Genomic DNA, 13,470 nt, shown 5'->3' with positions numbered 1-13,470 from the left:
TGCATACGATATACGTATGCATTCAACAGATATATATGTTTTTACATTAAATGAGCTGGTATTTTAATTAATTAATGATACATTTAATGACATTTATTTATTTAATTCCCATTTTAATTAATTAATGGCACTTTTAAGTATTTATTTATTTCATTCGGTCCCTTTTAGTCCTCCATATTGATAGTATACATGAGGATAATGAACTAACTGCCCTGCATATGTTTGTTGGGAGATTTTACATACAATTAGACTTGTTTTAGCAGCGGCTCCTTAAATGCAAACATGCAGAAACACAAGTTGAGGCAAAGTTGCATAGATCATGACCAAGACTTTTTGAGCTTCCCCCATTTATGAACTTATTGTCCAGATATGGCTGCACCTCGCCTTGGAGACAAATCAGTGGATAAAGCTGTTTTGTTAAGTAAAGGAAAAACAAACAAACAAAAAAAAAATACACACCAAGTTCCATTGGTGTTTGCAATACCTGTATTTGTCCCAACTCAGAGTTGTTAGAGCCATTTAATTCAGCTGACCAAAAACTGGAACCATAGATGCGACTTGAGCTTAATAACAATGTTTCTTTCATGCAAGTTGCTACTTTCACTTGAGGTTTTGGCATAAGGCTCAGCCAGTGAGAAAAGCTGCATTTAGCTCAGCTGTTGCAGTTGCACACCCTGCTGCTGTGTCAGCCAGCCACAGAGGGAAGATGGTGTGTGTGACAAAATGTGTGAACATCTTGGCGCCACTACAAACTTAGTAGTTATTCCCATTCTTAACAATACACTATCCACCGAATTTGCCTATACAACCACTTTGATCTCTTACACAGACCACCAGCGGGGCTTTTAGATGCTTAATTTACCATCTGACACTTCGTCATGTCTGAATCCTCTGATGGTCACCAGGAAACTACACAAATTCATATTCTCTTAAAAAAAAAAAAAAAAAAGTCATCATGTCTTTGGTCTCTGAATAAATTTCCTTATTCTTTTTTAATGCCACTTCTGAAGATAGTGGCTTATTTTTAATTGTGACTTCCATCTTGTTACACAGTTGTGAGGTGAAAAACAGTTCAATAGAAATGCACAGGATTAAGAGATTCAATGTGTATTTTATTGCAAAACAAACAAAAAAAAAAGAAAAAAAAAAAAAGAAGAATAAACCATCAGCAACACCAAATATCCAGGACTGACAAATAATGCTCTCAATAAACAAATCACTGATTCTTGGGAATTTGGATAAAACAGGTTTTAATACATATTATGATGTACTTTCATGTGGTAAAGATATTATTCAATGAAATTATTACTTTTTGTAGTTTTAATCAAGTTGAAATGATTATCTCCTATCCGAGGACAACTGGTTTTGTAGGGCATGGGCCAACATATAATCATTAAATTAATACAAATTAAAAATAAACCTATAAAAGAACCTTACAAATGTGCAAAGGACCCCCTGATTATGCCCTTGATTCTTTTTATTCATTAAAATGTTGTAAATTTCCAGCAGAAATAGCATTTTTCTTAGTGGGACATGATTTATCCAAATTCTCAAGAATCAGTGAAATACAAATGAAAATTTATAATGATGTTGATTTTTGCAAAGTGAAATCAAGCAATTCAGAAGCAAATGCAAGACAACTGCAGAGTAATTGTGCGTGTGCATGAAGCCAGGGGTTTCATTCGGTTTCAAATTCTTGGTACATGTTGATATCTTCGTCAGCAAACCAGGTCAAATCCTCCTTTGGCCTAATGAGTGCAAAGAGAAAAAATGAAATAATTAGAGAATACATATAGTGGGGAAAATGGATTTTAAGACTGTTAGGATGCCATCAGTTGAAAAAACTGGGGAATATTTTTTTTAAAAAAATGTGTGTTTTCCTTGGAATCAAGGATACTGAAGCTGAAAAGCTAATAAAAAAAAAAAACAAAACAAAACATGTATTGGTCAAAACTTTAGAGCTTAAGTTCTATTCTGTGTCCCTTCAGGCGGGTTTCAGATCAGCTGAACAACGTGAGGACGGGGTCCCAGGGCCAGTGACTCACTTGCAGGCCTTGAGGTTGACACAGATGGTCCTCACATCATCAGTGGTAGAAAGCTCCTCGATCAGCACTGAGAGATTTTTCTTCACAAATTTGCGGCATAGAGATTTTAAGAAGCCAATTTGGTCGCAGACTTTCGAAACCTTATTGGTGAGCTCCTGTGACAGAAATTCAATCACAAAGTCATTTATAATCATAGATGCAGAATAAGAACCAAAACAGTGCCTGACCAGAAGATAATTTTAGCCAAAAAGCACAGATTGCTCAGGTTTGGCCCCATCCCGTGCGCAGCAATATTATGATCTTTACCTCAGCAGTGGCGTTGTTACCAGCAGCTTTCTTCACCTTGTTCAAAGCCCATTTGCATGCCCAGCATATGCCTGGGAGCTGCAGAAGCCAATCAGAGTTATTCGTTATTAGTGAGAGAGTCAAGAGAGAATTTGGTTGCCATTTGCAGAGATACAGGGGACATGTTGATTGGACTTCCTGCATGGTTCACTCAGTCTGGAAAGGAAAATGTATACGTAGACTAAAACTGTACAAGGACTATTAAGAAAGTCAGTAATATGTCATACTCCAAACATTTCTGGAAACAGCAGCAGGCGGTAATTCTCAATCTGAAACTACAGGGCAAAATTTCACCACTTTAACAAGTCATTTAGCCTCATATTCAGTGTTGCAATCTTATTTTTCTTAAATCAAGTGGGAAAAAATGCCTGTGGGATGAGATAACTAAACTTGTTTCCAAAGCCAATCTATGTATATCCATAATTTTCTCAAATCATGTGCCTTTTTCTTGACCCGAGTGGGCTGTTTACACTTGATTCAAGAAAAAAAAAAAAAAAAAGTGAAATTGCAATCATAAAGAGAGGGATTATTTCATCCCGCTGGCACAGAAAACAAGATTTAAAGAATGAATATGAGACTGTTACTTATTCAGATGAAGATGCGGTGCCGTGTGGAGTGTGGTCAAGAATGAGTATGAAATTAAAGAATATTAAGTTGTTTAAGACAGCGCCATTAAATATAGCACTTCTGTTTTGTTTTGTTTTGTTTTCTTTTGTTTTGTTTTCTTTTGTTGCATCTTGCTCTAAAATAAGCTATTGTACCTTGCCCGCCACTGGTATTTCCTCTTCCACCAGGTCAGCGTCATCCAGATTGACCACAAGGTATCTCCCATGGACCATCCAGACTGTGAAGAAAAAGGGGGAAATATTAAACATATTATACCTACACGCATATTACGTAAAACTTGTGGTTTGCATAATATGTAAGGGTAAAGCAATAGAGGCTGTCACACTGTATAATGCACAGGTGGAAAACTACTAGCTGTTAAAAATACCAAACACTGCAAAGTAAATAAATAAATAAATATATCTATATGTTAAAACAAGGCAGAGTAAGACAGATCGGAAAACTGAAACAACTTGTTTGAAGAAAAAACAACATTTTACACTGAATATGAGACTGAATGACTTGTTAAGATTTTTTTTTTTCCTCAGTGCAACTTCCTAACTTAGTTCAACAGGCCAAGCCAGAGTGCACTGTGAGTGTGACATAAAATCCATGAAAGGGTTTTGGCAATGGAAGAAATGAAATACATGCAGATATAGTTCATCAAAACAGCACAACAAACATCACAATATAACACACCTGAACATGTCATCAGGATGCAGGCGAGGAGGGGTCCGGACATTTTCATGGTTTTCGGCTGGCAGCGAACTCTGGCCAGGTTCTGAGCGTCTTAGGTGTGAAGACACCTCTTTTATAAAGCTAAGGGGGCGTCTGTGTCGTGGGGCGACTCCTGTGATCTTGTTCTTCGTGAGCTCTAACCACAAGAAAGTTTTAGAGGTTGTTACGAAGTCGGTGGGCAAAGTATTTCTGGTTTCCTGGCGTCGTCTTGACACGAAACATTTGTTAGAAAACCCACATCTTTTCCTGTTTGCGCTACACTTACAGGGTGTATAGGTCAATGTGGCACTTATACATAAATATAGAAGTAAGTAGAAATTGAAGGCAAGGAAAAGCTAATTTTGGCTTGCTGGTTAAGGTTAGGGTTAAGGTTAGAATAAGGGTTAGGTTAAGGTTAAGGTCAAGGATAAGTTGGTTATAAGGTGGTTGTTTAGCTATTCTTGTGAGGACCAACTATTGAGAGGCCACTGTTCTCATGAGAACATCTGGGGTTGTTGTTGTTCTCACAAGGGAAACAGCTGATTCTAGCATATCGGTCAAAGTTAGGGTTAAGTTTAGATTTAGGTTAAGGTAAGAATTAGGGTTAAGTATAATTTGGTTATGGCTAAGATTAGGGAAAGGCTGTAGAGAATAAATTTAAGTCAGTAGAATTTCCCCCAAAATACGGTAAAACTAATCCTAACCCTAACCCTAACTCTCTCCAGGAATTCTCCGGGAATTGAATATAAGTCAATTTAATGCCCTCTGAAGTGATGGAAACACGACTGTGTGTGTGTGTGTGTGTGTGTGTGTGTGTGTTTGTACTAGCCACAAATTTGCACATATTTTATAGTAAATAAAATACTGAAACGTCTATTATTTATTGTTTTACTCTTTTATTTATTTATTTATTTTTATCTGCACAAGCCTATAAGTATAGTGTTAAAAAACAAAAATCTGTTGGTGGTTGACGTTTATTTTTTTCTGGCACATTATTTTTTTTTTTTTAAATGTATTTTATTTCATCCCATTTTTTAATCAAGTAATTCATTTATTAATTTTTAATGATCAGCGATTCAACAAGAGAGAAAAGTCTTACAGTCTGTGTTTGAAAGAATTTTCACTTTCCACTTTAATGTATGTGAGGACATGGGAAGAATTTCACCCGTGCATTGGTTTGGCACAAAAGCTCCTGTAATGTTTTATAAGCAAATGAATTTAATACTTGATGATCTCCAACTTCAAAAATAAAATGTTTTGAGATAGCAAAGCTTGACTCCAGTCCAGTCAGTTCAAACCAAAATCTGTTAAGCATGCAGTATCTGTAGCATTTCCATTCTTGCAGAGTCTAATTGCACGACATGCAGCCTCTGCATTATCTTTTTTGACTAAAAAATCGATCAGTTTGTCTCTGTATTGGTTGAGGACTTGCTTGCAGATACTCTTGAATATCCAGAAATAATTGCAGGCTTTGTCCAACAGCTCTGCAATTTTAGCCTGCAAATTAAAACACAAACACAGTTTTACCAGCAGCCCAGACAGATTAAAGCTACAATAACTGTTGGAGAAAGATGTCACCAGGAAATATTCATTCAAATATCCTTGTGCATTGAAATGAAAATAGATCAAGGCATCGAATCCTTCGTTGAGATGATTAATAAATCAGATCAAATGAATAATTATACATCACAGTATCGTGTTGCTGTTTCTGGGCGAAAAGCTCAACTAAACTAAATGCATGGCTACCATGCATTTCTGTTTTTACCCAATTATCTTGAAAAAGTCCACAAACCCACAGGTTGTATAATTTTCTCATCCAGTAGAGAGTTAATTTTTTAGGCTTGGGTTCACAGGGGAGTGTCAGGTAATTTTGGCTGCAGTGAAATGGCAATAATCAAACCTGCTTTCCATTGTTACTCTTCCTATACAAACTGTAGCCTGCAGTCAGCTGAGCTTCTAACCTGAAAATCAGCAGTATAGGGAGTTCTGAATGTTTTACCCAACAGTTTCCCTGTGCAGCATTATCCTTCTGTTTTCACCCTCACCCTTGAAGAGTCTTTGCCCAGCTTCTCCTGAATTTTGTTGATGATGTACTTGCAGGCTGAACAGAGGCCTGGAAAATCTTCATTCTGCAGCAGGTGTGAAAACGTTTAGTACAAAGATTTATGTATTGCTCATTTTATTTACACAAAATGAGCATTTTCATGTATAGTGGCATCAGCTCATACAGGTTAACAATATGGAGATGATTAATCAAATATTTTGGACCGCACCTAATTGCACAATAGATTAAAAAAAAAAAAAAAAAAAAAAAAACTAAAACAGTAGCATGGTAACCCATCATGGGGGCTCCTGATGAGATGGAAAAGGGCTGGATGGTGGCCTTGTTGTACGTTAACTTGTAACTGACTTGTTGAAGTGTGGAGTGTGTGTGTGTGTGTGTGTGTGTGTGTGTGTGTCATGGGTTGTCACCTCCTCTGCAAAGGGGTCCTCTTTCTCCATCATGCCATCTTTCCACTGGGATGGAAAATCCTCCTCCTCCTCTGCTTGCACCTCTAGCCTCCATGACTCAGTAACAACTTGAAACACAAATCAATACAAACACTCTCTCATACCAAGATAACTGTAGATATTTATGTCATGAGATCCAGTTTGGCGATCACTGACAGGAGGAACAATATTCGGTTTTTACCTGAGCAAAGCACCAGAAGAGCGAAGCTGAAAACAGGCCACATGGTCCACACCCTGGCTTCATCAGACTTGTTGTCAGCTATTTATTTGCTTTTGCTAACATCACACCACATGTGTCAGCACTTAACTTGTCACACACAGCTATTACACTTACAACAAATGAACAAACAAACAAACAAAAAATTGTATTTCTCAGCCATTTTAGAGAGGGCACAGTACATGAAGTGAGAGATTCAAAAATGGGTTGCCAAGAATTCAAATCTTGATCTGTACACACGTGTCAGCATGAAAAACTTCTTGCACATCTGTGTATAACAATATAGAACATTTTGACAAAATTATGACCTAAAAGCAATGTAAAATAATATATAACTAAATAAATATCCTTAAAAAAAGCTTTGTTCTTAAACTTGCATCCTTTGCGCTTCATTTTAAACAGGAGAAACCAGAATTCCTGAGTTTAATGGATGTCTTCAAGGAGTGAGTCCACTGGTCGAAAAACCATCTGGTCTGACATTTGTTTGTAGACGGCACAGTGCAGCTGAGCTCACTGTATTCTTCTGAGGAAGTATCTGACAGGAGATGGATCCATTTAACCAGCTTAGGCTGCAAGGGACAGCACTGTCAAAAAAAAAAAGAAAAAGAAAAAAGGACACTTTGACCCTCCTGTTATCTTTGGGGACAATTTGATCCCATTCAGTATCAAACATTGAGTTGGGGATATTATGTTTTATTTGAAGGGCTATTTAGGTAGTAAACAAGACACATACAGTATACCTGATGCATAAACTTGAGTAAAAGTTTTTATTATGGTCATTTCCTGGAGGTTTAAATCGGTCAAATTGGCCCCAACTGATCAAACATCAGGGGCTGTATGCATGAGCAGGTGTGAAAAATACTGGATGTTTGTCGCCTAATGATCTGATTTCATATCTTCACCTGTGATCAAGTGGGCGATGAAAAAGTTGTTTTCGACTTTTGACTGAAAACCCCCACCACCCTCTAATGTAAAAGGCTGAATGGATGTTTTTACTTGTCTTGTAGCGACACAACAGCTTTCACATGAACTGGCCTTCACTAAATGAATGAGTGCATTATGCAATTATTTACCATAATTTCGAGCAATCACATCAATGCTAAATTAATTTGTAGGCCCACATGTTGCCAATAACGCACTAAAAACTTCCTGTTTCAGTCAGAAACAGGACGTCTCATCTCATTTTTCAACAAATGTCGCCCACTGTGGTATTTTTAAGCACCAGGTGTTCACACAATGTCTCTGAACTAATTTCCTCTCTATGACCAGGAAGTCTGCAGGGTTACATTATCTGTTCTATTTTTGCAGTTTATTTCATTTCAGGTTTGCTTTGCTTTCCTGCCATTTACCCTAACCCAGAATGACGCACAGACCACCAACACTTATGACACCTCAGCTGTCAGATGTGCGAGTCCTGCTTACACCTTCCAAACATACATCTCCTTCACAAGAATTTACTCCTAATAGCACGCTCACACCCTCCTGCAGCCATTGGTGCACATGTATGTATTTGTGCAAATGCATGCAAACACACAAACTCCCACATGGATTCAAACGTAAAAAAGTAAAAAAAAAAACTGAACGTATGCAGGCTACACATTTTAAACATGTTTGAGTTGCATACTCCAAATGTGTTCTCTTTTGGCTCATTTTCCCTGATTAATATTTCATTAATTCTGGGACTATTTCTACCCTACAAGGCCTTACACAGGACACCATTGCAAAACTCTGTTGTCAGCAACCTTTTTAAAACTGATGCACCAAAAGTAGTAGATACTCTGATACAGTGGTTCTCAAATGGGGGGTACCGGACCCCAAGGGGTACGTTGGAGCACTGCAGGGGCTACTTGAGTTTTTATACGTAGATTTAAAAAATATCCATTGGGAGCTACTGGGCTGAAAGAAATATTTCAAAGGGGGCACACTGTTGAAAAAAGTTTGAGAACCACTGCTCTTACAAACCAATGGGGGGTGCTAGAGCCAAGTGGCTGAGAGCAGCCTGATCCCTGAAGTGACTGCCTGGTGTGTGTCATTACACACACACAGAGCAGAGAAATGGGGAGACGCTGAAACAGGAAGATGTCTGTGATTGTCCCGGCTCCTGTGGTTAGACTGGCCCTCCAGCAACTGCTTAACCATCTGAACAGCTGCCTAATGGACTTGTTGAAACCTTCAGGGCTGCAGTGAAACAATCTCTCTCATGGCAGACAACAGGGTGTCCAGATTGCCTGGTCAGATGGCCAAGTTGATCAAATGGGGTGAATCAGTGCAGCTTACTGAACTGTGAGATGGACTGGGATGAAACACTGGCATGGATTAATTGACGGTTCCCTGGAAACAGGAAAAGTTTACCGTCTTTCGTCATTTGCTTTGGCCTGTTTCCATGATTCATTGTGCAGAATTCTGAGTGCAAAGAGTCAGACCGATTTGCCAGAATATTATTGTAAGATTTTAAAAACAATTTGATGCAAAGTGCACAGTTCAAACTCACAAGTGTACAACACCCTCCACATGCAAATACAATGATCCCATTCTTATCACACATGCAGTCGTGCAGCATTTTTAGTCCAGTTACCTCGAGTGACATCACCCTGGTTAGCATCACAGCCATACAACTGAACCTCACCTCGACATTAAAAACTGCAAGAAAAAACCTCTGCAACTACTTCTTAAATAAGAACAGCTTTTTTTGGTGGCTATTACTGTTTTCACTGATTCTTGGGAATCTGGATAAAACAGGTTTTATTTATTTATTTATTTATTTATTTTATTTTTTTAAACAAGTGAGTTAAATTACAAAATCTGAAGGTATATCATTATAGGCCAAGGTCTTGGCTGTTCAGCAATGTACCGGTGCAACCTCCTCATTTTGCATTTTTTTCATAAAATAGGCGTTTGTCTAGTTATTAGGCTACTTTGTGTTTGTCAACACCGTCACCGTAATGTTTTTTTTTATGCCATAATCTAATCTAATATTTTTTATACAAAAGTGCCGGTGTTGACATGTTATGGTTGTGACAGTAGCAGTGTCCAAAAATATGAAGAGATTTAAGAGAAAACAACAAACTTACAGGAGCCTGAGCGGTCTTGAAGCATGCAGTAGAGCTGAAGGTTTGAAAAGGGGTCCTCAGGAATGTAATTGACCTTGTATTTGTAGAGGGTTTTTTTTTCTTTTTTTTTAATAAATATCTGACAGTGGTGACGGATATGTGGGACACATTTTGAGCAACCACAAAATAATAATAAATATTGTTCAAAACTCATCGTTTGTAGTTTTTAATACATATTATGATGTACTCTTTCATGTGGTAAATATATTATTCAATGAAATTATTACTTTTTGTTGTTTTAATCAAGTTGAAATGATTATCTCCTTTCCGAGGACAACTGGTTTTGTAGGCCATGGGCCAACATATAATCATTACATTAATACAAATTAAAAATAAACCTATGAAAGAACCTTACAAATGTGCAAAGGACCCCCTGATTATGCCCTTGATTCTTTTTATTCACTAAAATGTTGTAAATTTCCAACAGAAATAGCATTTTTCTTAGTGGGACATGATTTTGCCAAATTCCCAAGAATCAGTGCTTTGGCTTTTGGTTTGTTTGGGTTATCGTTACTGTTAATAGTGTCATTTATTGAGTTTCTCTTTTGTATCCCCTTATAACCTGATAATACCTCACATTATTTAGCTGTTATTGAAATGGCCACAGTGGGACTACTGCCAAGCTGTCATGTCATGAGATCCAGTTTGGCGATCACTGACAGGAGGAACAAGATTCGGGTTTTACCTGAGCAAAGCAACAGAAGAGCGAAGCTCAAAGCCGGCCGCATGGTCAGACTTCTTGTCAGCTATTTATTTGCTTTTGCTAGCATCACACCACATGTGTCAGCACTTAACTTGTCACTCAAATCTTGATCTGAACACACACGTCAGCATGAAACACTTCTTGCATATCTGTGAATAACAATATAGAACATTTTGGCAAAATAATGACCTAAAAGTAATGTAAAATAATATGTAACTGTGCTGTCAAAACATAATAATAATAATAATAATAATAATAATAATAATAATAATAATAATAAATTTTAAAAAAGCCAGGACTGGGTTATTATCTCTTGTAAGAAATGAACAGTTTCACCCTCCGCTTATCTTTGGGGACAATTTCAGTATCTAACGTTGAGTTGGGGATATTATGTTTTATTTAAAGGGCTATTTAGATGCATCACGTACCTGACACATAATCATTTCATCATTCATCATATCATTTTCTGGAGGTTTAAATCAGTCAAATTGACCCCAATTGATAAAAATGTTAGTAAATTTGAAGATAACTGGAAGACTAAATGGTTTTGTGTCAAATTATATAAAAATGAGCTGGACTTGAAGCCAGGCCACATAGTAAGTGTGGCTTTAAATTGGCTGTTTTGGATTTCCACAGTAAGTGACATTTAAAGCAGAAAAAGAACAGAGGAATATCCTGTCCCACTTTGGTGCTCCTTTCTTGTGCTTCTTTCTTTGAATCATGTCAGCGACAAGAAAAAAGAAACATCACAAACAGATTTGATAGATTTTCACAAAACACTGCTGGTGGTCGTGATAATCAAGGTATTTTTAATCTTGTGCATACAGTATGTACAATATAGTTGTATTGGACATTCTATAAAGTCAAGTTTCAGTGCAGGATTAAGAGATATACTATATCTACCATGGTGCAACACCTTGCCATAAATTCACCCAACTAGGACCTGGACAACAAGTCACATCTAGAGCCTGTTCAGAGTAGTCTGTGCTGAGGAAGCGGAAAACCACAGGAGAGTGATCACATTTAAAGTTAAAGCTCTAACTAGAAATGTATCATATGGAGTCTCACGCTGTAGGTATCATCATGTGTTCACAAACAATTCCTGGCTGTCCAGGCGGGCTTTGGTCATTGACATTTAAATTAATAAAAAAAAAAAAAAAAAAAAAAAAAAAAGCCTGTCATGGACAGATTTTGTACCTTAGCTGTGCCTGCTGTTTCGTGCCTTCTGTGTGTCTTTGTCTGTTAAACGCAGACAAAGAAAAATCAACAGAATATATTGTTAAATCAGTTTAAATTAAGTAATTAAATAACGTCTTACGAAATCAAGATTAGCCTTTAAAAATAAACGCAGCAGGAGATTACAACGCTGACAAACATTTTGCGTTCGCTGAAACATACGTTTTGACAGCGTCTGAATGATAATGTGAATTGTCATCATTATTGTGTAAAATCTCGGATTGCAATGAGTAAGAAACTAAGACAGGATGAAGAAAAAAATGTTTTTGAAAGATGAGAGAGAATTTCTGATCTCTTTGATTGTGTCAGCCTCCTTTGAAAATACTCCCCCACATCTTTCTGTAGCATCTGATGGGTTTTTTTTTCTGTTTCTCTCCTGTTACAAGAGCAAAGTAAGGAGACCTTCTTTCATAGGACAAGTGTAAGTGTACGCTAGACTTTATACAGTAAGTGCATAGACTTTTGGAAGGCAAAGGAACCAATTTTACATATGCCCTTTTTTCACCATGTATGCTGTTTGTACTAAACCATGATCTCAGATCAACTTCTCAAATCAGAGCTGATGTTATGGACTATAATCTGACACATCAGAGCAAAACGTACCGGCAACTATTTTGTGAACTGAAGTTAAAAGCTAAAGTCTTGTTTGAAACATAAAGTTAAAAAATGACAGACTAAATTACTTGTAAGAAGAATGTCTTTGTATGCACTCAGACCTTGAAAAACAATCACGGCATAAAGTTTTCTTTTCTTAGGCTTGAGCAGACAACTCATCCATTCTGCCTGGCGGCTCCACTTTCAAAAATAAACTACGACTGGCAGAGGAAAAATAAGGAAAAATAAACTTAAGTAGGCTCTCTAAATTAAATCAAATCCAGTGATACAGTGACCTGCAGTCACAAGATGTGGTCCATCATCCCAGCGTCTCTCCTTCTGGGCTGAGAGGGAGCGAGGAAGGTACCAAAGACTCAGTCAGAGGCTCTGACCTGCAACAAAAGTTGAGTCCACAGCGACGGGAGCAGCAACGCCTCCTGAAGTTTGGACTCACGATTCTGCAGACGGCGAATTCCCTCACTGGTATCACGTGGCCATTTTAAAGGTTCACCGCTCCTCGACCCCTGACCTTTTGGGAGCCTGACGACTAATCCCAGCTACTGCCACAGCCATCAAACCCTCCTTCTCTCTCTCTCTCTCTCTCTGTCTGATTCTCTCTGTCACCTCTACCTCTCTCGTTCTCGCTTTCTCCATTTCTCTCTAAATCTCTCTCTCTTCGTCCCCCTGATCTTTTGCCTCAGATGATTTCCAGAACATCACAGGGTACGTAGCCTCTCTTCTTTCCGCTGGCCACTCGGATGAAGCCGCTGCGCTCGCCCTCGCTGCTCACACAGATCTGAGGGCAAAGGAAAGACAACAGAGACAACCACTTAATAAGACAAAGAAAATAAAGGTAATAAATGAGCATGATCTATAGCCAAACATATATCTCTGTCTTTTCCACTTTTTATTTCATTATAATCGACCAGAGTACACTGGTGTTTCCTGTAAGCACGCTGGAAAAAATCTTCAGAGTTCACTGCTGTGTGACTGGGAAGAAAGGCAGCAGGTCATGCACTGATCTCATGTTTGGTGGTTTCATCTCCACTGGGGGTTGCTTGCTTTAACTCTCCTCTGAGTCTCAAACTGCCCTGGAAAGCATTGTGGGAAAAAAAAAAAAAAAAAAAAAAAAAAAAAAAGGGCGAGGGGGGCTGATCCAAGCAGAGTCATTATGCCAAAATGCTAATGCAGTGTTAACGGCTGGGAGGGACTCTCTATTGGCCTCTTCAAGTCAAGCATTTCAGTGAGTAAGTGCACGGGAGGCACGAGTCGCAGGAGGTAAGAGGCGACTCGGGAGCTGCAGGGGGGTATAATAAGTAGATGGATAAGGAGCTGGTGGGTAATGTGATTCTGATGGGCTCTAATGGCTGCAGTGTGATTATGAAT

The 13,470-nt window shown here is 38.1% G+C and overlaps 2 protein-coding genes across 2 annotated transcripts in view; both read right to left on the bottom strand.

Annotated features, from left to right (window-relative positions):
* Positions 1-1,538: 1,538 nt before the first annotated feature.
* Positions 1,539-6,445, bottom strand: LOC115354509 (uncharacterized). The gene is made up of 9 exons (XM_030044900.1): positions 6,406-6,445; positions 6,186-6,292; positions 5,759-5,842; positions 5,075-5,210; positions 3,696-3,785; positions 3,152-3,234; positions 2,352-2,429; positions 2,046-2,200; positions 1,539-1,748 (listed from the first exon to the last, which is right to left on the bottom strand). Exons 2-9 carry the CDS (start codon positions 6,216-6,218, stop codon positions 1,679-1,681), a joined length of 729 nt encoding a protein of 242 aa, XP_029900760.1. The 5' UTR covers positions 6,219-6,292; positions 6,406-6,445; the 3' UTR covers positions 1,539-1,678.
* Positions 6,446-11,767: 5,322 nt separating this feature from the next.
* The window catches only part of stac (SH3 and cysteine rich domain), a 34,408-nt gene continuing 32,705 nt past the window's right edge, over positions 11,768-13,470 (bottom strand). The window contains exon 12 of the mRNA XM_030044574.1: positions 11,768-12,880. Within this exon, the coding sequence (XP_029900434.1) occupies positions 12,782-12,880 (99 nt within the window). The 3' untranslated portion in view covers positions 11,768-12,781. The remainder of the gene's footprint in view (positions 12,881-13,470) is intronic.

This window comes from Myripristis murdjan, chromosome 22, assembly GCF_902150065.1.
Source record: "Myripristis murdjan chromosome 22, fMyrMur1.1, whole genome shotgun sequence".
NCBI lineage: Eukaryota > Metazoa > Chordata > Actinopteri > Holocentriformes > Holocentridae > Myripristis > Myripristis murdjan.
Note: the sequence above shows the minus strand (reverse complement) of the source record. Positions and strands in the feature narration are given on the sequence as shown.